General features: G+C 43.9%; 1 protein-coding gene across 2 annotated transcripts in view; it reads left to right on the forward strand.

Moving 5' to 3' along the window:
- The window catches only part of INPP5A (inositol polyphosphate-5-phosphatase A), a 257300-nt gene that overhangs the window by 41354 nt on the left and 189324 nt on the right, over window positions 1-26622 (forward strand). For both annotated transcript variants that reach the window (XM_055720024.1, XM_027805062.2), the window contains exon 2: window positions 23461-23502. In XM_055720024.1, the coding sequence (XP_055575999.1) occupies window positions 23461-23502 (42 nt within the window). The remainder of the gene's footprint in view (window positions 1-23460; window positions 23503-26622) is intronic.

Consider the following 26622-nt stretch of genomic DNA (forward strand, 5'->3'; position numbering starts at 1 on the left):
TCGTTACCTTTTAAGAGAGCACTTGTGTCATGTTTGCGAATTTCTTTCTGTATCCACCAGTGAGAAATTACTTTTTTCATAGGAATGACTGAGATACTCACCTGGCCTTTGGAGTTTTCTTTAAAAAAAGCATAAATCACAAAGTAAAAACTCCTGCTTGTTGAGACAATTGATGCAGTTGTAGGAGCTAACAACACAGATGGTACTTGATGCCTAGTAAATGCCTGTGAACTGTTTGCCAGTACCATGTTGCGTGGGTTAAACAGCAGTAACCTTAGTTCCTTGGGTAAATTACTGCTTTGAAGGTAGTCAGTTAACTTCCGTGGGTATATTGTAAAAATGTGGTTTAATTTCTGTACTGTTTGCTGACTGATGTGATCCTTCCCTGTTATTTGGTAAAAATCTGCAGAAAGGTAATTTGGGCCCTAATTCTGCAAAGCGTGAATGTGAGGTCAGCTGTAGAAACAGGAATGCTTTAGGTCCATTTCCATTTTTTGTTTTGCGGAGTTATAATGAAGACTGTAAAAAATATGTTATTCACAATCTATTGCTATTTTGGGTCAGTTTCAAACAAAAAGCTTCTTGCCTAAGTAATGGAAAATTGTGCAGGGAATTAAGATGGAACACTATGGGAAGTGCAGTAGATCTGAAGAAGCTTGTTTTGACAGTTTTTCTATTTGAAATGCCAGCTTGTGTTTTGGTAGCCCCTTTGTAGCAGGAGGTTTTTTGCAAGCACTGTAGGTGTTAAATACCTTTTACACCACTACCCACTGGTCACAACTGTTTGAAAATAAATTAATTGATCAATCTGTTCACACCTGCGAATACATAGCTTGATAATTTTCTTTGAAAATCAGGTTGACATATTAAATCTCTATTCAGGTGGTGCTGAGACTGTGTTCTCCTGAGGGTAATGAAAGCTTTGGTACTTCCCCCTGGTGGTGGCCGTTAAGTCTTAACTGTTGTGTCCATAGTGGTGCTGAGGGAAAAAGGGATCTTTATGAAATGTACTCTGTCCTGCTAAACTCCAACTTGATCTAACAGGTTTTTTAAGAGTTTGATTGAGAGGCAAATGGAAATTTGATAAATACATATCAACACCTAGTATTAAAGAAGGAAAAATAAAATAACTGTCCATAAAGACAGAAAGAGGAGAGTGTGGCATTTGTAATATAGCATCAGAGCCGACAAGTTTGGGGTGGGAGCAGTTGCGATGAGGCTGTGCCACTGTATAGAAAGAGGTTTGTGTGAGGAATATTGCTTCACGCACTGACCTGTCAGTTTATTACTGAGTAAAAGTGTCTCATTTTAACTGTATACAGCAGGACCAGGTAACAAATTAAGCTTAATTTTGAGACTTTGGGTTGTATTTGGATAACTTCTATTGGACTTCTTAGGGTGAAAGTAAAGACTTCTGGACTGGATCTTCAATTCGAGTTTAGGTAGACATTTATTTTTACACAATAAATGCACTTCTACATTTGTTGTTGAGGTGTCTCGGAATATGCAACCGGAGACCAAGGAGCTCGGAGGGTGTCTCTGCAGGGGGTGGGCTTGGAGGAGTTTGTGCGAGAGGGGACATCTCTGCAACTAGGGAAAGGGCAGTTTGGGGAAGGCCGTGGTGATGATGGTGTCTGAAGTGGGAGCCAGCGCCTCACTTGGACCATGAGAGCCGGTACATCGGTGAGCTCCAGGACAGCCTCCTTTCTCAGCCAGGTGTTTGAGGGGAAGTAACCAAATGGATGCAGCAGCTTCCAGCTTAGCTTCTACTTCTGCTCATTTGTCCTTTGTGGTCTGGGACAATATGATCATTTGAAGATGGAACTGGAATTAGATGGCACCATCCATGTTGTGGGTTCACCTGTGGAGTTGGTCAGGCAAGCTGCTTAGGTTGTGCATGGCTTGTAATGAACAAGGTTTCGCTTTCGCAAGCAAAGCTGCAATTGTGCTTGGCTGAGGAACTGTCGGGCTGGGGAGATTTGCAGAGATGGGGGCACCAGTTATTTTGTGCTGATGTCTTGTGCCGTGTGTGGGACGAAAAAAAGGTGCAAGCTTACAGCGGTAGGTTAAGTTTGTGTGTTTAAAAAAAATGTAACAAATTTATATATCCATTATCGTGAGAGGATCAGTCAGACTATTTTGTAGGGCTGGGGTGGTGATAGGGTGTATTTATGGTCTGTGCATGTCTTTGCTTGGGGGGGGGGGGGGGTAGAATTTATATTAAGCAATGCTTGATTTTTATCAAACTCAAGAGAAAAGTTCTTGTCTCTGCTGTTCATTAGTCTGCAGGTTTTTTTGTGTTAACAGAGCATGTGTTCCTCATAAGTGCGTTTTCAGAGAGCCTGTACCATCTGACACAATGCATGCTGCATGCTAACGTTCCTCGCTTTTGTTGTCTGCCTGATGTTTCCTTCCTTGAGAATCTATATTTAGTGTTAAAAAAGTATTCACTGTGGCATACGACTCAAGGCGGTTGCTTTTCAAGCAAAAGGAAACAGTTCTCTTTAGGGATAAGAGTGAACGAAGGGCAGGATTTCCTGTGGAAACTCACCCACGTGAGAGTTGGCTTCTACTTTGAACTTAATGGTGATAATGGTGAAGAAGGATAATGGTGAAGAAGGCTAAATGAAAAACCCAGACAATTTGCACCAACATAAAAGACACACCCCCCCACCCCCCACCCCGCTACCTCGTAACCACGTCCTTTGTACTTCTCAGCGTGTTTGCTGTAGCTTGAATTAGGCCTTCTTGTGGAAGGTAAGGGAACAGGACCATTTCAAAAACAGGTTTCAGAGTACACTTGTCCAAAACTGGACAAGGTGATTTTGCTGCGTGATTTTGCAGTAACTTACTGGTGTGTGGTGCACATGCTGAGGGTAGCAACTTCAGCATGTGCCATGCATGTAGTCATCCTAATGCAGCTTTGTGCCATGTAGCACAGGGGAGATGCAGTAGAGTCCCTCTACTGAGGAGGAAAAATGAGCTTTTTCAGTACAGAATGACAGTGGCGGCTAGAACAAGCTCTGAGAGCAGCAGATGTGTTCCCTGGTGAATGTGATCTGTTTTTCTTTCCCTTATTAATGGCTCTAAAAATAGTCTGTCTTTCAGGATACAGCCACTGAAAGGCCAAGCCTGTCCTGGTGTGGGCAAAGGGGACAGGAGCCGTGTGGCTGTGGCAAGGAGTGAGGAGCCCATGGTCGCTGCCATGCAGTTTCAGGAGTGCCATTTGGGCGCATGCCATGTCTGTGCCAGGAGAGGGGCTCCGTTTAGGTGTACAGGTCACTTGTTTACAGTGTAGGAGCTCAGAAAGCGTTGCATGTGATTTCAGTCCCTGTCATAGCTGTGCGTGCTCCCGTGGTTGGGTATGGCTGGAGACACCCCAGCATGTGGGATGGCTGGGCTGGGCCCCAGGCGGCCGGGTGCAGGATGTGGGCCGGGGCAGTGATGCCCACAGGGCACCCTTGGCCTGGCAGCTTTGGGAGGGTGCCAAGGGCAGGCAGGAGGGGTGGTGGGCTGCTTGCCTCCTTCGCAAGCAGCAAGGCAGAGGGGCACTCCTGGCAGCGGCCTGGCTGGAGGTCCTTGCCCTCCGGAGCATGGGGCGGCCGGGGAAGGACAGGCTGTCTCCTGCCCTCTCAGCCCACCGCAGCGTGCTGCCCACCTGCTTTTCCTCCCAAAGATGTGTGAATCTTTTGGCCAATTTCAGCCACTTCTTGTGGCAAGACCGAGATCCTGTAAAACCAGAGGTAAGCAGTGAAGTTGGTGGTTTTGTAGGTGGATCAAAGCCATCCTCCTTCCTCCAGCATGGTGGGAGCAGTGGTAGTGTGAGCTTGGCAGCTGCCTGCCAAGCCTGCCTGGCCAGGCTCTGGTCTGCCTGGGGCTGCTGAAGTCCGCTGGGTCCCAAACCAGCTGCAGCATGCCCCGTCCCACCCCACTTGGGGGTGCCAGGAGGAGCTGGGAGACTGGAGGAGTGTGCTGGGGATGTCAGGCTGGTGTGCGTGGGCTGTAGGAGGAAGGAGGTCGGGCTTTTCAGTGAAAGGTAAAGCTACAAACGGAGGCTGTGGCTGGCGCATGGTGATGGTCACATGTCTTGACATAGAAGGTGAAAACCTTCTTTTGCTTATCTCCTCAACAAGTAACCTCTCTTGTGGGGGTCGCAGTGAGCACATACCTCTTGGGCAGCTCTGCTGCCCGTTACAAAGGCCAAAGCACATGTGAGCATGGGGTTAAGGTGCTTTGTTGTACGTTTCCTTATGGCCAGGCTGTTCTGCATGCTAGGACAATGGAGCAGGTGCTACACCGACCACATCTGATTTTAGCTGGGGTTTATGGAATTCCTGCAGCTCCTTTAAAGGTTCTGGAATAAAAAAATGTATGTGAACTTTTCACTTCGTGATCAAAGCCCTGGTGGGATGCACAGTGTGGTGTTCCTGCAGCGTGTCCCAGGGGACGTGCTGTGCAGTAGTGCTAAGCAGGCAGCTCAACCCCTTCCCTGTGTCCCCAAGATGATCTGTGTGTTCATCACTGCTCACGCTTGTTTGAAGGACTGTTGCAACATCAGCGGCATTTCCAGCTGCTCTTCTTGCATCACTGCCTGATTTGGGGAGCATGTTTAAAAAATGGAATATTCCAATGATGCGTTTCTGTACAGAATGTTCCTGCTTTCCTGATTAGTGTTTTGTCCTGTTTCAGTAAATTGAAATGATGTCTTTAAAAACAGAAAAAAAGTGTACAACTGTGGTATTTCAACTGAGCTCTACCAAATTGTGTTAAGAATACTTGTTTTGTTTCAGTTCTCACAAGTTCCTGAGCCACAAACGTTCCTGGACAAGCAGGCCTGAATTACACAATGCTCTGTATCTGCAGAGCAGTTGGTGGGGTGATCCTTTTGCGGGGGGCAGTCCCCAAAGTAGTGCTGGGCCTGTGCTGGAGAAGGTGATTTTCCCCTTGGTGCCTGGCAGGAAGGGTGAGGGGTTGCTTGACCTGCCTCGTTGGCCTGCTCCTCAGCACCTCCTGAAGCGCTATGAATCGGATAAGGACCAAGTAGTGTGACTTTGTGTGTGAGATAGTCAGCTTTTTAATTTTCTTTCCTTTAGCCTAATTTTTTATGACTTCTTAAAATCCTTATGAAGATAGAATTCCTGATGGTGCTTACATTAACGTTGTATGGAGACTGACAGAAGTGTTTCTTCATAGCTGTCTGGCTGAGAGCACCATGGGTTGTCCTTCTCTTCCTCAAAGCAAGTGAAAGTTTTCCTTTCTGAAGGATGGCTTGTTTGGTTTTTTTTGTTTGTTTTCTGATCAGGATTCCCTAATCCCTTCTCAGGCAGCAAACGGGGCATGCGAGGTTCCCTCTGCACCTGAGGAAAAGCCCATGCACTGAGGGGGGGGGTGTGTGTGTGTGGAGCAGGGTGGCTGTGGGGTCTCCATCCTTGGCGATGCTCCATCCCCCGGACATGTCCCTGAGCACCCGCAGTGGGGACCTGCTGGGAGCAGGGTGTACAGGGACCCCTGAGCTCCTGCCAGCCCAGCCGGCTGTAGCAGGCATTAATCAGCCAGTTAGCCGCTGCGTTTGCGTTGCCCTTGGTCCTCCCTCATGCAGGACCCAGTGCCAGGAAGGGGTGAGGTGAGGTTGGGCACCGCGGGCCTCGGGCACACCCTGGCGTGGTGCGAAGGTGACTGTGGCCCGGTGGGCACAGAGGGGACACAGTGGCAGCCTGCTGGGGCAGGCAGGGCTGGCAGCAGGGCTGGGGTCCTCGTCTCTCCATCAGACAGCTGGTGGCCCATCTGTGGCTCCACAGCTGGGGTGGCTGAGAGTCAGAGAGGAAGTGGGGAAAAAGGGTTACTGCTGTGACAAGCAGAAAATTTCACTTCTGCTTCTCCCTAACAACAGGAGGAGTGCTTGAATGGGAAAATTATCTGTGAATACCCAATTATCTATATGATTTTTGGAGCTGAAATTTCTTTCTTTTGTAGTTGGCCTTTACCATTACATCTGGACGTTGGTATGAGGTGTGTTCCCTCAGGTTACTGCCTGCCCTGTTCTCATGCAGCAATGTGCAGATGTCCTTTTACATGACCTCTGAACTACTGCCCGGTTTGTGCTCATTTCGATGAAGCATTTACGTAAATTCCAAAATTGCTATAAGCACTGCCTTTTTGTTAATTCTTATGAAGTTACTGCAATATCAGAGCATTACACAAATCAGAAACTAGAATATGTTTTTGGTTTTACCTCGTGTGTGTTCTTTGTTTTCTTCCATGAAAGCTGCTAAAACTCTATTTTGTACTAATAGTGCATTTTTTTCCTCTCTGAGGAGTGAGATGGGGGAACAGTAAAACCTTCACTTTCAAAACATACTGAGCTTGGAGTTTGGGGGGAATGGGGGGATTTGTTTGTTTTTCCACTTGTGGCATGAGGAGTGAGCCCTGGTGTGGTGTTCAAAGGTGTAGCCTGACTGAAACCAGAAAAACTGACTGTACGTCCAGGTTTTATGTGTAGAAGCCCTGGGACCTTAATGCTGTTAATGGATCTATATAGCAGGAGACTCTTCTCTGTAATTGGGCCCAAACACAGTCCCTGAGATTAATGTACTAAAATAAAGAACTGGAGAAATCAAAATTCTAGGCATCTAAAATCACCATTTCAATATCGCGTGATACTTAGGTTTCCAAATAAATATCAATGCCAGATTTAAATGTACATCTCTTTTAAATGTGACAGGAAAGTATTTATGCATTTTGTTTGAGAGTTTGCTTCTGCTTAAGCTAAAACTGACTGGATGGAACATTTCACAAAGGGCTATACATATGTCTCTGACAATTTATATCTTTATGAGATCACCTATTTGCAAGACATCCAATGATCTTTAATGGAAACTTAATACAATACCAAGGATGTTATTTTTCAACTGCATATATAAGTTCTGCTGCTCTGGCTTCTTAGAAATTGCATCAATAAACTGAGCAAAATTATTTTCCTTTTAGCACTTTGTTTCTTTAAATTGTTTCTTGTCAGTTCTTGACAGACAGCAATAGAAGAGGTTGCTCCAGTTTCACCTGTAAGTAGAAGACTCCTCAGGTCCTTTCACCTAAGCTAAGCAGTGAATGAGACCGCACCGAATTTTTGGTACCTGCGGCTCTCTGGAGTTGACACCCTGGTCATGGATCACTTGCATGCTCAGCCATTTGGTAGGTATGCAGAGCAGTCTGGTCTGAATTTCCTGCCAGGACAGAATTTGGCAGAGAATCGTTCTCCCTCTGCGAACAGTGGCCCAGGCACAGTGTAAAGGACATTAGCCCCTCGCCTCCTGTTGCGTCAGCAAACTCTAAAGCGGGGGTTATGGTGCAGTTGCTGCAGGGAGGTACTTGCCTGAAGCAGGTACTTGCCTGAAGAGGTCCGAGCTCCATGCTGCATGGAGGTCCCTGGTCTCACCAGGGACAAATACAGCAGTAAAGAGGAAAGAAAAAAAAATACTGAAAACCCACTCTCCTAGATCAAATTGAAATCAATTCCTAAATGTGTCCCTTGGCACTTTATTTCTGAAATAGAATGTAAACAACTTTAACATGGTCTCGTCTGCTATCAAATACTTAGGTTAGATCACTAAATACTACTTTATTAGTGTGATGAACTGCATTTTGGCATCCCCCGTGCTTCACTTGGCAGCAAGTTGACAGCCATTCTTAGGTCTATGGTATTTTGGCATGAAAGATCTCTTTTCTGATTTAATAGGGTGTGTTGGAGCCACCTCACTGACAGCTTGCGCATTGCTGGTGTGTTAGTCCTGGAACTGATTCTGCAATGATTCTGGGAAAGCTTTGGACTTTCATCCTTGGCAGAGCAGTGCCCAATCAAAAGGTGTTTAGCATGTAAATATGGATATCTTCTTGATGAAAGAGCATTTATTGCTTGAAGCAGTTGATACATGCTGCTGTACACAAGTGCATATAGCTCATGAACTTTAGCTCTTGATCTTTAGTTCATGAAAGTTCCTGTCTTGTACAAAAGCGAGCATTTACATACTATCACATTAAATTTTTTTGCCCGTTGAATGCATTCTACCGTATTAAGACAATATTTTTTTTGCCAGCCTCCTACTCTGCAGTTAATCACTGAGCTGTTGGGCTCAGCAGGTGTCACAAAGCCATAGGTATAGTTGGGCACATGCAGTATGTACATACCGTAATGGCTAACCTGTGATGCTCTCTGCAGTGCATTTATTTCTTGTGTAGAAGGCACTGGGAGTCTATGGCATGTGCTGCTTCAAGATACCAGCACGGTACATATGTGAAGGTCTACTGCTGTCACAGAAACAGGATTAATAAAATATGTAAGATATTTTCAAGACTCCATAAAATCTAGACTGCAGGAAGAACTGTCTTGATCATTGGCTTTAGTAGCAGCTTTCACTGTTGTGTCTTTGTTGCCTTATAGGGGCTCTGCAACTTAATATTTCCTGAATTTTTAACTATGTCCCTGTCATGACTTGGACGTAGGAAAATTCAAATGGTGTGCAAACAGCTGTGGGGTAGGTATACAGCTCTCGGCAGATCTCACTTTGATGTGGCTCAGAGAGCCAAATTCTTTTCAGGATCTTGTCAGGGATTTTCTTTTTCTTTCATCTAGTTCAGGTATAAGTTCTCTTGCTTACCTTGCTTGCTAGGTAGATCTCTGCTTGCTGAGCTCCCCAGAGGTTCATAGAGGTTACATGCAATGAGCAGATCCGGGGTCCACATGGTGATGGCCCGTTAACCGCTCTCTACTTGATTGTGCTGCTTACTTCATGTGGTGGGTCAGTGCCCACCTCCTGCCATGACACAAGTCAGGACAGCGTTGCTCCCCTGTGGGTTGTGCTGTGAAGTGTGTTGAGCACGATTTTGCAGAAAAAGACCCTAAAACCCCAGAGATTAACAAATACAGTCTGGTTTTGTTGTTGATGGATGTGATGGATTTTTCTGTTTATGTCATTTTTCAAAGTCCATTGGCTTAGCAATTTATGGGGAGTTTTTCTTGGGAGATTTGGGAAGAGGGGTACTTGAGTATGTTTTAGATTTCACTTTTGAAACTGGATCCTAAATCCAAATGTTTTCATACTATTATACACTTAAAAAAACCAAACAACCAGTTGCTGTAGGTAAGGAATAATTATCTCCATGTTCAAGCCAGAGGGAGTTTTTAAAGATCTAATTTAAAGCAAACAAAGAAAGAAAGTTCACAAATACACAAGACAGACCACGGTGGTGGTTGTGATTGTGAATATTGCCAGAGCTCTATTTTATCTATGCAAGTGCAAGAACAGATTAATTTCATTTATACTCTTTTTCAGCATAATGTCTGTTTTTCCCATGCCATTCCAAAATCAGGATGCAAAGTAATTGAAAACTTGAGTGTATTATTGTGGTTAATCCCTGCTATTTGCTAACAATTATAGTTTGTGTGGTGTTGTAAATACCGAGTGTTGGATTAACTCTTGTTGTTAATACTCTTAACATGCTGGTTATTCAAATATCCAGGAGCCTTTAATCTTTCAATAAGATGTCAGTAATAGAAGTTAAATTTGAAACACGCTGGGAGTTTGCGAGGGTCAGGATAGTTAAGACTCATGGCTTCTTTACTTCAGTCTTTGCAGTTACTTGTAAATCATTATTCACTGTAGTTACCATACTGTGCTTGCATCTGGCCGGGTTTATCTTACAAGGTGGGATGTGGACAGAGGTTAGCCCTGAGAGTTGTGGGTCTGGTCTCTCCTGTTGCAGTGTGTGCTCAGAGACAGCTTGTGCGTAGAGTCATGGCACTGCTGTGGGTGTTGTGCACACATATTTGCAGGTATGGCAGAGAATACATATTGTCTGTGTGCTACATACCTTCAGAAAACACGTTGTTTTAAAGTGGTTTAACTTCACTCCTTTTAAGGGTATATCTGGATGTGTGTTAGACCTGTGTAAACCTGGTGTTGTTGCCATCAGATACTGTATTATTTTCTGCACAAACAATTCTGGAAGTCTGAAAGCCTTGTTGCACTGTCTCAGTGTAATGTAATCCTTAAGAAAATTACCTGTTACTTTACTAAAAATAGTTACAAAAGAAAATGTATCTTCAATTAATCATAGTGTGGTGTTCTGTAATTGAAAGCTGAGCTTCATTAGTGTTGAGAAGTATTTTTCTTTTGTTCTCTGACACTGGATTAACTAAGAAAGTAAAATAGACTTGTGACATACGAACACCTTGTTTGGAATATATGTGTATAGGTAAATAAACACACGTATGTATGTGTGTGCATGCGCTTATGCACCTTTCCTAAGTCTGCTGCTTTACTAGGTTTTCATTCATACATATGTATGAATGGTATGGTATTATGAAGGAAAAGAGGAAATGTTTGCTTTTCCTTTGGTGTTCTTTTTTCCTTCTGTTTACAACCCATGATTAGAGTGACTCTTATATCACCATTGCCCATTTAAGACATTATTTGATATAAATTATATAGGCTGAGGAAAGAGGGTGCTTCTGTCAGTAGTGTTGCTTTATGGATTACCAAGCAACTTTTCATAAAAAATAGTGATATCAATTATTACAGCTGTGTGCTTGGCTAGTTAACAGTCTGTGTCAGTCAAGGGACACATGAAAAATGAGGGGCCAGAGGCGTGTTTTGGTGAGTGTGGCTATGTATTTCCACTTACACTCTTCTCAGTGACTGGGAATGTGTTTTCCAGGTGTTTGGCAGGCACAACATTTAATTGACTGTGAAAGCCTGTAAGAAAGTATTAGCTCTGTAAATCCTGCAGCGCTGCATGCGGAGGAAGTTCAGCACTGACGACGAAAGCTTTAAGCACTTATGCATGTGAAGTGTTTTTTCCAGACCAGGCAGTGCCTGTGGGAATGAGCAGGGTGTCCTGTTCTGCTCAGTGTCAGCTGTGCCTGGGGGGTCCAGCCCCAGGCAGGCAGCAGCCACATGGCATCTGTGGCCAGTGGCCGGCTGCATCAAAGCCTCCCTGCCACTGATACCTCCCAAAGGCAAGCAGTTGGCTTTCAGCAATGGATAAGGCAGCCCATCGCGTTGCTGTAATTTCTTTCCAGATGCCAGCTACTTGGATAGAGGTACTCAGTGTCACTGCAGGTATGCTGGTGAAAAACATACCTGCACAACCTGCCATCGTTCCCTGTTTTAGCATCTGGCCCAATTCTCTGCAAAGCTCTTGAACCCATGTTTCATCTCAGGCTGTTCAGCAGTTCTGCTTTCAGCAGAGATTGGCATAAATGTGTTTGAAATGAGTTGCTGAACTGGAGTCTTGCTAAGTAATAGCATGTAGAATAGCTGCAGAAGCGTGGCCTTAGAATCTCTGAAGATCTGCACAATCCAGGCCTGGTATTAGAATAGGCCTGTAATCAGAATTGTACTGAAGTTGCTGTCCTGAAGTTAACAAGAAAGGTAGCCTTGAGCTATTCTTGAATCCTGAGACCAAGTAATTATGTTGTGCCAACAGGCCGTGGCTGTAACAAGCTACAGCTGCTGGGAAGGCAGGTGCAGGGCCAAGAAAGATAGGGAGCGGTATGGGAATATAGGGAGTAACAAACTACGAGGCTGAAGCACAGCAACACAATTAGCTACATGGATAGAATGCTTATCTTAGTCGTGATAATTAGGGGTGTGAGAACTGCGCGTGTTTAGAGACTACTAACCAATTATTTCTGCTTTACGAATATGCATGTGTATCGGTTCTATATAAGTAGTGTTAGAAACTAATAAAGTTGAGCAAGATGCATAACTCGTATTGAGCGTCTTCTTGACTCAGGCGAACCCTTCTTCCAACAATAGCATACACAAATCATAGGTTCCTCCTAACTTTTTTAAGAGTGTGGATGGCACTGATGGTTAGCTACAGGTTGATCAAGGAGCAGACCTTGCAGAAGCGCTGTTCTGGTGTCATGCTGACCTGCTGCTGCATTTGTTCTAAAGATGTATTGCTGTGATACACTTCTAGTGCAGTCTTCATCTTTGTACTTGGGAGTTACAAATTGTGTGTTACAATATTGTGTATTGTATGTGATTCATAGGCTTTTTCCAGAGATGTAATTGTTCATATGAATGATAAATTGCTTTTAGTCACAGAACTTGAATCATCCTTTTTTAAATGCAAGTATTGTTCATACTGAATTAGGTGACCAATTTAAAGTTTGTCATGTAAACTTAATTTCTTTTTCCGCTGGAGTGAATGGGTTTAATTGTTTGGGTTGTAGGGTTTTTTTCCTCCTTTCCCTTTTTTTATTTAATGGTATTCTTGGCTGGACTTTTTGTTCTCTTATGCCCATGGAGTTTAGGAGGGGCTCCTTAATATCCACGTTGAGAACCTGGGACAGAGCTGCTCTTTGGGGCAGGAAAGAAAATTCCCTGTTCAATATGCAGCATGTTCATTTTCTTCCCTCGTCACTGTTGTGCCCTGCCAGTTCACCCTCCTGGTGAAGGAGCTGCTGTTCACCCTCCTAGCACTGTCATGTCACCCTCTCCCAGCATCTGCGCCTGCTGAGCACAGGGCTGGGGACAGCTTTGACCAGCCCCTGCCCATGTGTACCTTACCCCAGCTCTGGCAAGGACCAAGCAGCCCTCTGGGCTGGGCAGGGGGTGGACTGAAATGACAAGTGGCCTGGTGTTTTGTGCTAGTCACACAGAGATCTGCATGCAGCAGGGTGAAAAGATGTGCTTTTTGAAGTTACAGAAGTTTTTTAACAGGCTTTAGTCTTGTCAGGTCAGGATGGGCAGGTGACCAAAGTGCAGTAACTTGGTCAGTTCCTCCTCCTCCCTTAAAGTGCGAGGGTGCCGGCTGCCATGCTTTGTACATCCCAACCCCCAAAATAAACTAAATTTGGGGACACTTTTGCTAACAGATGTTTTTCTTTAATAAAAAACATTTGGTTTAATTCACTTTTTCATTTGAATCTTCTCCTTGTGTCTGGAATCAGGTTTGCTTTCTGTATGTGCTGTGTGGTGTTTAGTGACTGTGCTTGTGTTGTCAGGCTGTGTCTCTTTCCTACTTAATGGCTGCTCTGAGGGCTCTTTGGCATCAGAGCAAGCATTCTGCTCCAGCCCTGGAGTCCTGTTCGTTATTAGGTTACACCAGAAGAGACTATGTCTGAGTGCTCATGATCTATCCTGTACCTGTCCAATGACTTTCACCTATTTCCATGACACTGTTATGATACCACAGATGACTAGTTTCCACATCACAGCATTGTGCCCTCTCCTGTAAAGATCCATCCTCACCTCTTCTTTCTATGTTTAGCCTCATCTCACGCTATCTACCTGATGCCACCTGTAAGAGCCCGCTATGCTCTGCAGTGCCCCTGGCCTGAGGTCCTGCATGGCAGCAATGCACTGGCAGGCATCTCCAGCTGTTAGGGGTTAGGCACAGTACAGACCCTATGGCTGCTGCGGATTTCTGTTCAGCTGTTGTGCACGTGCCCACTGGTTGCAGATGGTGCAGACACTCACAGTTGTGGGCAGTGCCACGCTCTTGCATTCTCTGCAGTTGTACACCCAGGCAGTTAGACTTTGCCCAGAATTAATTCATTGCAAATGCCAGAGTCTGGTACCTGTCTCCAAGAGCCATGCTTGGAGTCACTGGTTATTGGGCTGTCTGGCTGGATCGCTCCAACAACAGGCTGCATCTATCAGTTGTTGGCAGGCCATGGTTTCTGTGCTTGGGTCGATGAGTTGGCAGCTGCCACCTTGGCCAGCTGCGTGCACCACGCCATTCCTGATGTTCTGGGCTGGGTGCTTGCCCTGACACTGTGCAGAAAGGCAGTCACCCTGACCCCCTCCTCAGTGTGAGTGTTCATGGTGAGGCTGAGCCCTGCTTTTCTGCCCTGTGCAGTACTGTGAACAGGACTGTCAGCCCTTCAAAATCTCTAGGCTTATTCCCAGGGGCCAGTTACTTTGCTTGTGGACATATTAACTCATTCTCCACAGAAGAGTCCCCAAAAACTTCCCCTGAAATCCAATACTGGTCCTCTGCTGCTTCCTGTAATAGGGTGTTAGCATCTCTTCGTGGTCTCCTGCTTTCAATTCACACAGCTGTATTGCTGCACTTTTAAGGATGCTTATTCATGTGCCATACACCGTTCTCCAGAGAGTGTTTCTTACCACTCTGCTTCCTGCATGTCTCACTGTCAAACTGTGTCTTTGTACCTGTAAGGTCATGTCTGTGTCTGGGCCATTCAGAAGCCAGAAGTTTGTCAAAAGTATTTGTGAAGAGCACAGTTGGTTTCAGCAGTGCAAGACACAATTGCTAAAGTCTGGTGTTAGTTTGCCTTCTGCCTTCGTATGCACTGTTACGGCACTGGCATCATCAGCTGAAGCTGCTGAAGAACTTTAACTTTTTTCAGCTGCTGCTTGTGAGGTGTCCATGCTTAGCCTTGTTTTTGTGAGGATCTGTTTGATTTTTCATTTGTTTGGTTTTTTAGGGTCTTCTCATAATAAGTTAGGTTGGTTTCAAGGTTTTGAAAGATCTTGTCCAGATTGGAGTTCTGACAGCATGCGCTACCATTACGTTTTAGAAATTAAAGGCAGGTGACTCTTTCTTCTTCACTGCCTTGTGTTGTTAGAGGTGAGACTAATTCTGGTCTTGGTATCAATTGTAACATGTGTGTCTTTACATCCAGCCTCTTTGAAGAGGTAGGCTCATCGTCATTGCTTCATCAGTTTCAGTTCAATTACATCATTCCTGATGTCTCCCTAAGATGTGGCCAGAATAGTTCATTTACTCTTTAACAGGTTGTCATTTGCTGTTACTGTTTTAGGGTGTATTTCCTGCATTGAAGAAAGTGCTGCTGGGTTTTGACTGCACCATCCTTGGCTGGGAAGGGCTGTCTCTGGGTGTCTCTTACAGTCTAGGTACACGTGCTTTCCACTGTTTCAAGAAATGCTGATTTCTTGTGTGTACGTGTTAGTTTGTAGACAGCTTCAATTGTTTGGAAGCACAAAGCCTTCGAAACAGGTAGTAGATGCATAGTATTTTTCTTTCAGCTTGTGATGTTTTATGACAGGAAGCCCAGGCTTTTGGTTTTCCTACTCTTCCTGCTGGATATGTGTGCTAGTGAGCACACAGCTCTGGACCATGGTCCAGTTATCTGTCTTGGGTTCTCCAGGGAGCTGCTTTGCCTGTGTTTTCTGCAGCCTTCTCCTTGCAGAGGCTGCAAGCAGCGTGTTTTCTACATTACTCCACAGGAAGCCATAACTGCTTCAGATTCTTTTTGTATTCCCACTATGTATTGTGTCTTGATTTAAACTTGCTCACAGGAAAGGAGATCAACAGAGAAGAAGGTAAACAAAATAGGGGTTTATTCATTTTTGGTAGATACTCAGCTATCTGCAGTGCAGCTTAGGTTAGACAGGAGAGACCAAGATGGTTGTTTCCAGTGCCCTTTGAGAGGCCACTGTGCCAGGGACCTCGGTCCTTAAATACCAGTCCAGCACTGCAGTGAGTCCAGTGCCACCATGGCTCTGTCCCACGTGGCATCAGTCCATGACAGCCTGTCCATTAGTCTGTCTTAGTAACATACCACTGTCCTTGAATTCTGCCACCCTCCCCCGTGATGGGAAGAGGGCTTTGCCTGCAGAGACTTTCAGCCCTTCTCCTCCAGGCACAGACCGTCTTTGCTTCTCGGTGGTCGCCCTCTGCACCACGTCCATCTCTTACAGCCCTGGCAGGGGCAATCCAGCATCCCATATAATTGGAAGGGTGAGCAACAGTCCCTTCTGCTTCCTATCCCCTGGTGCAATGTTTTACCCTGAGCACTACCCTCTGCTTTTGTTCCTTCATTTCTCTTGATTCAGCATCCAACAAGCCACTGCTTTTGTCAGCCCAGGCGTAAAACTGCCTTAAATATACAATGAAATACTTGTGTGTCCAAAACTCCATTTCTTTCCCCCCAACTGTGTTAATTGTTCTACTTACATTACTTCTCCCCTGCGTCTGTTTCTTGAACTTGGTGATGTCACTGTGGGGTATAACAGAAGCAGGATGGGGCTCTCTTCTTTTTCAGCTGCTTTGGGGACAGCTATGAGCTTTCAGAAACATTCAAGTAAGTGACACTGCATTTGCATTTGGAAGCTGTTTGCACAAATGTATGTAATAATAACAGTGTTCAAGTGAAATTTCAGATTTTGAAGAATCTGCACTTTCCCTTAGACTCACAAGTAGTTCTTGTTTTCTTGTTTGATCCTGGTTGGCTTGTCTACATTGACTTTGAAATGTGGTAAACTAATAAGGTGAACTTGACATGCAGGTTATTATAGTTTTGTTTGTCAGCCGTGAATATCAAGTTGGTACAAAATGCCACAATAGTAGTACTCATTGATGTGGGTTTTCTTTAGCATTGTTGTGTAGTTTGATATTTAGAGCATAGTGATGGGAGTACTTTTAACTCTGTCTGAAGGTAAGAAAAGATTTAAATCCAATAGGTCTTTGAACATAAATCTCAAGAAGTTGCCAGTAAACTTTTAAAGATACTATAGGAGATCAAATATCTAAATTCTTAATCTAAACAAAGCTAGTGAAATAGCTGTAACAGTCATGTTGATGGACCTGGTAAATCTGGTGAAACGGACCTTGATTAAAGGTTTTGGTTTTCATTAAGTAGAAAACAGAATATAGCAAAGGCCAGGAAAAAACGGCTGGTGTTTAATTTTTTTTTTTTTTTTTCTTCTCTAAATGTAGATTGAAGGGAGAAGTTAAAAAGGCTCAGGGTGCTGCCTGGGGCTGCATCCTTTGAGTGAATGACTTCAGTAGGGCCAGTGTGTTGCTGTGTAATGCCAAGAAACTGTTGAAGCTCAGGGTTTCAAGGAATCCCATACCCCATGTGGGGCTGTTAGGGCTGCTTAAGGTGGGCATTTCAAAGTTTTGGTTGGTTGCATACAGCCTTGAACAGGAGGTACAAAGTCCAACCAGCCAGTTCTCCTCTGCATTCATTTTGGAGCTCAGTGGGTTTTCACAGAGTGAGTCAAGAATTTTTTCTTTTAGCTTAAAAAATGAGCGTATTCTTCCCTAAAAATAAAACTTCGCAAAATAGAACCTGCTTTCTATAATTCATCTCCTTTCTTCCATTTCCTTCTGAATGAAACTGAAAAGAAATTTTCCAGGCTGTTAATTTGGCTTCATTTAGTTCTCTTTCTTTTTTTCCCTGTTGAATGAAAGACTTCCTACCCTGTCTAAATATATTTTCTCTTTTTTCCTTTTTGCGAAAAGACTTCTTCACTGTCTGAATATATTTTTGCAACAGGCTTGACGCTTTCTTTTGGCTGTTGGGTGTAATTTAATAGGAAATGGAAACACTGGGGAGAAGAGAGACTACTTGTATTTTCAGCTTGAAAAGCTGCTTGTTTTCAGGATATTGCCAACTCATGTGGTATCCACGTGTTCACAAGCTTACTACTTTTTCTTATAAGCCTGACCAATACAGCAACCAGTGTGACATAAATAGACTTCACATGGCAACTTGGCATGAAAAGAGACAGTTTTAGTGGGATTTGGAATTCCAGGAGAAGGTCAAAACAGCTTTTAATTGAAGGGAGCAGTGGTCTGTGGTACACATGTCCTGTTATTTTAACATGGATCCCACGTGGTTCTGCAGCCTAACAAAAAGTTGTGCTTGTTCCAGGGGGTAACGTTTCTATTTGTGGCTCTGCTGAGTCAAAATGCGTGCTATTAGAGTGGCAGGATGAAACCGGAGCCATGCTCCCCAAGGCTCTGGGATATTTGCTGAGCTCAAGTACAACAGCACAGCCCAAAGAACGGCAAACTTCCCAAGCTTTTCTCTGTGTTTGAGAAGGTAGCCTGCACACATCTGCCCAGCCCATGAGCATTGCATTTAAAGCAGGCCAATAATTCTAATAAAGCCATGCTCAAAAGGCTGGGTGCTCTCCAAGCACAAGGATGCATGCAGGGTAGAGCCTGAGCTGCGAGAACAAGGGAGCGTGTTGCAGGAGAGCAGCACTTGGTGCTCAGGAGAGAGACTCCTGCTGAAAGGATGCTCAAACCTTTTTTTCTTGCATCTCTGTTGTCTTCCCTGGCATTACTCGAGCCCGTTGTTCTTTGGATCGCCGAGCATGTGAGCTGAGCCTGCTGTGTGGGCTGGGGAGGAGGACCCAGAGCAGACACAGGTGATGCAGGACTGGAGAGGGGGGAAGCCAGGAACAAGGAGGCTGATAAAGAAGCATTTGGATTAGTAAATGGGAAGAAATTGGTTCATCGGTGAATGGGTATAAAAGGATTTAGCACTGAAGAGGACAAGGAAAAGATTAATTTCTGTTGCATTACAAAAAGCATGAGATAATTTAATGAAGGACAGAGTGTGGGGAGAAAGGACAGGAAGAAGGCCAAAGACTAACTCTGGAAGACATGAAATATAATGTGCCTATTTTTAGACAGAAAAATAAGAGGAAGATAAATTGTCTTTCTGCTTGATTGTTATCTCCAGTCCTTCAGAACATAAAATTATTTCACTTATATGGAGGTAACCAGTGAGGAGTTTGAAGCAGAGGGCTAGATCACAGAATTTTACCACAAAGTGGTAAAAATGGAAAGCCAGGATGTAGTTGTGCTGTAGGAGGGGCTGTAGTAGTCGGAAGGCATGGCAGTCGGGAGCGTGGCAGGGTCCTTCTCCTGGCTGAGGGGAGAGGGAGCAGTCGGGTCCCATGGAGCCAGCGAGGTGATGGTCAGCCCAAGCTGCAGGCGGTGGGAGGATGAGTCACTGCAACCATGGGGGGTGGGGTTACTGAAACCCCTGGCCCTGCGCAGAGGGGTCCTTGTTGGCAGCCCTGGCGACCTCTTTAGCACCTCATCTCCCAAAATTACCTGCCAAGGGACTTGACTGGCATCTTGCAAAGCTGTTTCTCCTGCTCTGATTTGTGTTTGTCACCACTTCAAACCTTCCTGTGTTCTGTAGGATCCCAGAAGGAATTAATCTGCAGGTGAGAAAGCTGTATTCCACACCTATTAGTATTATTCCATTGGGCTCTTGCCACCTGCTGTCACTAGTTTCAGAAAGTCTCAGTTGTGAACTGTGATGATCAATCGACACCTCGCTGCTTACCTGCAATGGTGCAATTAACAGCTCTTCACAGGATTGTTTAAAAGGGGCAGACCCAGGTTTGGTGCCTGGTCTCTGGGGCAGGATGGTGGGTAGCGCTTCCCGGTCCTGGTGGGGACAGGGCTTGACCCCCCGCAGCCAGCCCCCAGCATTACGTGTCTCCCCAGCATCCTTCACCCCCAGCTGACCGCTCCTGGCTGTACAATTGCAGTTATTTTTTGTTGTGCTGCTTGAATGAGGAGAAGAGGAGGAGGAAACTGGGAAGGTGTTACAGCTTTTTGCTTGCTTCATCTCATTGTACCTGGCTTGGTTCTGGAATTATTCCTGTAAATGCCTTCCCCTGCCCCCAGACTTTGTTCTCTTGTGGTTAATTAAAGAGCTGCACAGGCAAGAGAAGTTGTAGAATTAGATGTACCTTCACTTAGTGACCTGAATTCGTTTTTCTATTTGGACACTGGCCTGTGCCAGCAAATGTAAAATACAGTGAGTGTCAGGAGGGGTTGTATTGGCAGGGTATGGAGCTGTGCTGAATTTCGTTCGTAAGGGGTCAGGTGTGGGTTGTCCAGGCCATTGGTGGGATGATGTCCTTTCTTCCTGAGCTGGAATTCTCGATGCACCTGGTGACAGTGTACAGCAGCACCATAGATGACATCTGCTATTGGCTTCCAGGTAGTGACTGCTGGGGTTAAAAATAAGGCGAAAATACAGTCTTTTTTTAAAAACAAACAAACAAAAATCAAATTGCAAAGCACTCAACAGGAATGTTTGCTGGCTGCTGCTGCTTTTTTCCCAAATGTGGCAACAGGAGTGCTATTAGCAGCTTTTATTTTAATAATCGCATGTGTCTGACTCCTGCTTATGTTCAAAACATGCTCCTGGTCTACCTTCACAATGTGGATGCTGCAGATTTGTTTCACGTAGGTTTGAATCTTCTTGGGAGCTCTGAGTTTTCCATATGTATTTTTCTCCTCCAGTGGGAGGAATGGATCGATACAGTGATGATCTCCATTTATAATATCTGTCATCCAAGGAGCTCAAAGCTGTAATGAAGATAAGTAAATAATATCACCCATCTCGTCCCCGCTTGGGTAGGGGAGGCAAAACAAGCATGTTGTTGGCTTTCTGCTGTGACTCAGCTTGTGGGGCCACTGGATACAGAAAGGTTCAGTGATCCCCAGTATATCTCCAAGACCTGTGGTGACAGTTGCTGCTAAGAGCTTGGGCCACTGGGTTTTGCACTCCTATTCTGCCTCTTTCTGCTGTTTCAATGTGAGTCCATGTTAGATGGTATTTTGATGGTGTCTTACCGTTGTGTGCCCTTGACACTTGCTAAAAGCAACATCCCAGGGCATCAGAAGGACTAGGAGTACAGGAAACAAAATCCAGTTAACCCCTCATCCCTTCTTGGGAGCAAATTAATTATTTCTTCATGTAACAGGCATTGCCTTTTGGGTGCTGCATTGGAGAGGGGGAGATGGGAGTTGTAGAAGAATTGGGTAATGGTAGAACTGGGTAAGCCTTGGGTCACTGTGCACTGTGAGGAGCTTCTATGTGTTGTGCGTGTGAGGGGTTACTGGTGCTGTTCGGGATTTAGTTTGACACATTTTTCAGTATTTGATCTGTTTTCTCAAAAACAATCTCACCTGGCACACGGGGGAGGTAGGTGTGGAGCTGCTGGAGGGCCCATCTTGTCAGCTTCCCTCTGATGTACTGGGTTGTTCTCGTGTTTAATCTTCCAATGTTTTTCATTTAGTCATGTAGCAAATGAGGAGACTTCTGCCACTTGCAGTAGTATTTAGAAACAGAAGTAAGGTTGTGCTTTATTTTCTCCCCTGCGATTCCTCAAGGGTGAATAACTTGCTTTAAATATTCCTGATTGGTAGCAATTTCCTCTCCCTTAAAAAACCATAGCTAATATAAATTAACATGAATACCTGGTCCATCTTACTTACAGGTTTTACTCTCCGTTTTAACTGAAAACCTCAAAACATGGTAAATAAAAAGCTTATGGTTGTACTTAACGTAGAAAGACTATGTCTGAAACTAGGTAAGGCTCTCAGTGGAGTCCCGCACTCTGCAGTGCCTTTGCTTCCAATTCATGTTTTCCATTCGTTGGGATATTGTCACCCATCATTTAGCTCTGGTCTGTAAATACAGGGCGAAGTGGGGTTTGGTTTTCTTTAGTGATTTTACAAAAATGACTGACTTCTGTTAATTTTGAATTATTCTTAAAACTTGAGAGGTCCCCAGGACATCTTGCAACTGGCATTAAAAAAAAAAAAAAAAAAAAAAAAGATAAGTGAGGAGTGCATGGGGATTGTTTGCTTTTTAACGTAAAATTGCCTATTACCTACTAAGTAAGGCCACACTTTCTGTTTTGAAAATAAATACGCTGTGCTGCTGAAGTCTGCTTGCGGCCTAATGCAGGACTGGCTTAGCTAGTTTTCATAGCTACCAGAAAATTTTAATTAGAAATTTCATAATCCCCGAGATCTTGCTTTCTTGATAGTTTGAATCTGACCGTTTGGTTTAGATCATACACAAATCATATAGAAAACATGTTCCTAGTTCATATCTGTTTTGTAGAGGGATTTAAAAAAATTAATTACAAAACTCAGAAAATCCTGTGTTATCTTTGTAACTTCAGGCTAGAAGTCAGCTTGAAATCACAGCAGCTTCTGTTTTGCTTGTTTTCTCGTTGCTGCTTTTATGAAAGCAACAATCCTTACTTACTGTTTCTCAGTAGGCTGTCTCATTAAGTTGAGAATGAGTAGAAAAAGAGTTAAGTTGCTAAATAAGCAGTTAACAAATGGCATTTTTAGAGGGACTATTTTATTGCTTGCCTGGATGCCTTCAGTTTTTATTTGTGTCTGCAGCTTCCTTATTCTCACTTTGAGTTTTGCTGTTTGGCCGAAGGGAAGGGCATGGGTGGGAGACATGGATGTTTTGTTCTGTGTGTTTGTTAATTTAAGACATCCCTGAGCTCAGGCCAAGATTCATCCCAGTTGGCTTCGGGCGCAGAACGAGGGGCTGCTGCTCAGGCACGTTCGAGTGCCTGCTTGCGCCCAGCCCTGTGCCCCCCCATCAGCTGCTCCTGTGCACCAAGAGCTGTAACTTTCATAAGACATACTGGGAAAGCTCATTGCTAGAAAAAACAGTTGCTCCTAAGGAGTGGAAGTTTAACCTTCTTGACCAACACTGTCTGAATTCCAGAACTGTCAAGGAGGCATGATCAACAAAAGGGACGTGATGGGTAGCAAGGGACAAACATGGTGCATTTTTCCTCAGCTTTCAAAAAACTTTGGTAGGTTTCTGGACTTTACAGGCTTACAGAATGGGCTGACTTTCATAGACTTGCAGAAAAAAATTTTTTTTTTTTGACTACTTACAAATCTTTATATATATATATATAGCCACCATGGGCAAATCTTCATGCAACAAGCAGTCAATATAAATTAGTAAGTTGTATCTAGCTATTTGAGAACAAGCGTGATGGGGAAAGTAGAGCAGAACAGAAATTTCATGACTGTATATGTGCCTCCGGGCAGCTGGTTTCATAACTGTCGCTGAAGGGAGGATGTTGAGCCATCTCTCTGGTTTTCAATTCAGTATGTTCTGCTGCCTCCCGCAGATACTGTACGTTCCTTCTGTTGCTGTGAGAGAAAGTCTGATTTGGGTTTTTATTCCGCACTATGATGCAAAAATTACCAGAAGTGTTGTTGTTGAAGATAAAATTCAACAAGTGTTTCTCTAGTAGCTGTACATTTAATGTGTGAAAATCGGTCATTTCCCTCCACAGTCATATCTGGGGTGGGCTATGTTTCTGAAAAGGCAGAACTTCGTACTTACCATATTTTTGCTGCTTCAGTTTTCATGACTTCTGTAGCGATCTTGAAATGCTTCTCCCAGTTTCTCCTTGATGGGAGCTCTCACGTGCTTGAACGTCCCACAAAAGCACAGTCGTCTGTCTGAGCCAGTTTGTTAAAGTAAATCCATATAACTTGAAGCTCAGGTTGTGAGAGCTGGCTATCAGCAGTTTGTGTAAAGTTTCTGCTATCCTGCCAATGAATGTGTAATTCTAAAAGCACATATTTCAATACATGTCCAGTCTGTTGATTTAATTGTTTGATAACCTGGAATGCATATGAATGTTGTGAAGTCATATACAAAATGTACTTGAGTGAAAATCTGTAGAAGAGACAGAAACAAAAAGGACAGGTCTGTCTGTTGCTGCTTGTGGAGGTGTTCCTCATGACTGTACTTTTTTCTGTAGTAGTGGAAAAAACTTCCCACTTGAATGCACTGAGGAAAGCAATAAGTATTGGGAAATTATTGTAAAAATATGTTACTCTAATTAATTTTTGTATTTTGTTTTTCAGCCAGAAAATTTACAGAAGAATTGGCTTCGGGAATTTTATCAGGTAAGGTAAAACTTACTTTCCTCATGGAGTTCTATGCACACTTGCTTATTGGCTTGATTAATAATGTCAAGGTCTTTTGCTTTGTGAAGTTGAAGTCGCTAACTATTTTATAGTCAAAACCAGTCCTATAAGGTATGTCTCTTACTGGATTTCTAAGTAATTTTTATAAAAATTCAGTGTATAAATGCAATTTGTTCTCACTGAAAATTGTCTGCCTAAAAAAAGGTTTGACATTTTATAAAAATTATTTTAGTTTGGCATGAAATGGTCTTAAGTCTCCTAAGTAAGAAATATATTTCAGTAAACCTTTTAAAAAACAAATCTGTTTTTAAAAAACAAGTCCAGTTTACATTTATATTGAAATCTAACAAGTTCTGATGTTGGTTTGCAATAGATCAGTCGTGCTGTCTGTGCTGTCTTGAAAATTTTCTTGTTTAGGCAACATGAAAACTTTGAAACTGAACCTATATTATAAAATGTATTGTAAACATGGGGTGTGGATGTTCTTTAAAGCATGAAAGCCACTCTTAAACATTGTGGTGTTGTAGTAGAGACTTGTTTAACTTGCTGAGTTCATGCAGAAACATGTAAATATGCAATAGGAAATATGCACTGGTAGAACACACAGGTGTCATCCCTAGGAAGTAGTGTGAGCGCCATTTTACTCTTGACAGCATGTGTCATATCTGCCAGAATTGATCAATTCTGAGATTCATGGAATTATAGAATGGTTTGGGCTGGAAGGGACCTTGAAGCCCACCCAGTCCCACCCCCTGCCCTGGGCAGGGCCCCCTCCCCCCAGCCCAGGCTGCTCCCAGCCCCATCCAGCCTGGCCTTGAGCACTGCCAGGGATGGGGCACCCACAGCTGCTCTGGGCAGCCTGGGCCAGCGCCTCGCCGCCCTCACGGGGAACAATTTCTGCCTCACAGCTCATCTGCATCTCCCCTCTCTCAGCTTAAGGCCATTCCCCCTTGTTCTGTCACCATGTGCCCTTGTACAAAGCCCCTCTCCACCTTCTTGCCGGCCCCTGTAGGTGCTGGGAGCTGCTCTAAGGTCTCCCCAGAGCCTTCTTCCCAGGCTGAACAACGCCAACTCTCTCAGCCTCTCTCCACAGGAGAGGTGCTCCACCCCCGATCATCTTTGTAGCCTCCTCTGGACTTGTTCCAGCAGGTCCATGTCCTCCTTATGTTGGGGGCCCCAGAGCTGGATGCCGCGCTGCAGGTGGGGTCTCATGAGAGCTGACGGGACAGGGAGAATCACCTTCCTCGCCCTGCTGGCCACACTGGTTTTGGTATTTTTTATTACATTAGGTTGCTCAGAGCTCCGTCCAGCCTGACCTTGAACAGTTCTGAGGATGGGGCATCTACCACCTCTCTGGGCAACCTGTGCCAGTCTTTCACTACACTCATTGTAACAAACTTTTCTTCCTTATATCTAGTTTAAATGTACCCTCTTTTAGTTTAAAACCATTACCCCGTGTCCTGTCGCAGCAGGCCCTACTGAAAAATCTGTCCCTGTATTTCTTAAGCCCCCTTTAAGTACTGAAAGGCCGCAAAATTCCTTTATTCAGTTTTGTATTTCTATACAGAAATGGTTAAAGTAACAATACTTTGCAGGTCAGGTTTTAAAGTGAAACTATATAGGGAAAAACTGATCAGCAGTATTTATCTTTTGCTTTTTTGTAGCCAAAAACATCCTGTAATTATTTATATGCTCAGGTTTCTGGTGCAACCTTTATGTCAACATTGTAAAATACCACAGCTCACTTATTCTGACAAGATTAATGGATTTGCAAAAGTCTGAGATACAATAACCAGTCCTATATTCTTCACTACCTGTCAGCTTCACAAAAGATTCAACTGGGTTTTTTTCTTCTTCTATCTTGATTGATTACTGCTATATGTACGTGATGCTCAAACTGTGCAGGCTTTCTTAGCTAATTCTGATTTAAACCTCCGCATCTTTGGGAAAGACACTTCCTTTAAAGAAAATACAAATAATTTTTTTTTTTTTTTAGATTGCTGCATATTTTTCAGCATCACATTACTTATTTATGCATCTTTATCAAAGAGACTCCTTGCATGTTCACTTGCTTATTAAAGCAGGGTGAGCACTACGGAAATGCTTCCGAGTAGTTTCTGGAAAACAGGAAGAGAAGGGGAAAAGATTGAGCTGCTCGTATCTTAGAGTAGGAATCACTAACATGTAGCTGGACATGGTCCGTCTTTGGTCTGGTGAACACTGTGTATACAAAGTTCAAAAGAGGAAGAAAATGATTCATTAACACCCCCACGTGGCCTGTCAAGTGCAGGGTCTGGACTAGTGGAAGTGTAGTTGAAGCAGACCTGAACCCTCAGCTGCAGTGGTTTTGCTGCTCTACCCTCCCTCTCCGTGCCTCTGCCCTCCAGTCTGAGGAAGCTGTATAAAAAAGAAAAGACAGAAAGGGGGGGAAGAAAAGGTTATCAGTTTGTCTCATCGCTCGTAAGAGATGGAGTCCTTAGCAGGATTTGAGGAAGCAGCGCCATTCAGAAGCCTTGAACACTTCTTCCTCTCTCCGGGACACATAGCAGGATGGCTGTTTTCACCATGTTCACAAATGCAGTAGGAAGTAGAATAAAGCTTTATAAAAAACTCCTTAGGGAAGAAACTAATATGCTTGTACTGTAAGTAGCACAGCACCATCCTGGTGTTAGGCTGTGTAGCAACCTAGCAACTATACAGCTTCAGAATTTTTTATTTTTTTTTTTAACTCTGCACATGTTGAAAACATCTGCAAATTGAAGTTATCAGAAGTACTGGAAAATGACTCTTAATATTTCTTCGTAAACTTGAAACCCAGATAAACCACAGACCACAATTTTTTTTCCATTCTTCTGAGGAATTCAATTTGCATACGTAGTTGTGTCAATACAGATTGCATAACTTCTGAGGATGAAGTCCTTTTGTAAGCAGTGAAAATAATCGCCACAAAAAAGGAAGTGCAATTACATGCTTCTACAGTGTTGCTAGAAATCAAGCCCATAATGGAAAGATGTCTTTGAATTTATATCAAAGAAGGTATCAGTGAAGGAGCATTTTGGGGGCTTGTTTTTAAGTTCCAATAAATTAAAATAAGGGATT

Source organism: Falco cherrug, chromosome 9, assembly GCF_023634085.1.
Source record: "Falco cherrug isolate bFalChe1 chromosome 9, bFalChe1.pri, whole genome shotgun sequence".
NCBI classification, from domain to species: Eukaryota; Metazoa; Chordata; class Aves; order Falconiformes; family Falconidae; genus Falco; species Falco cherrug.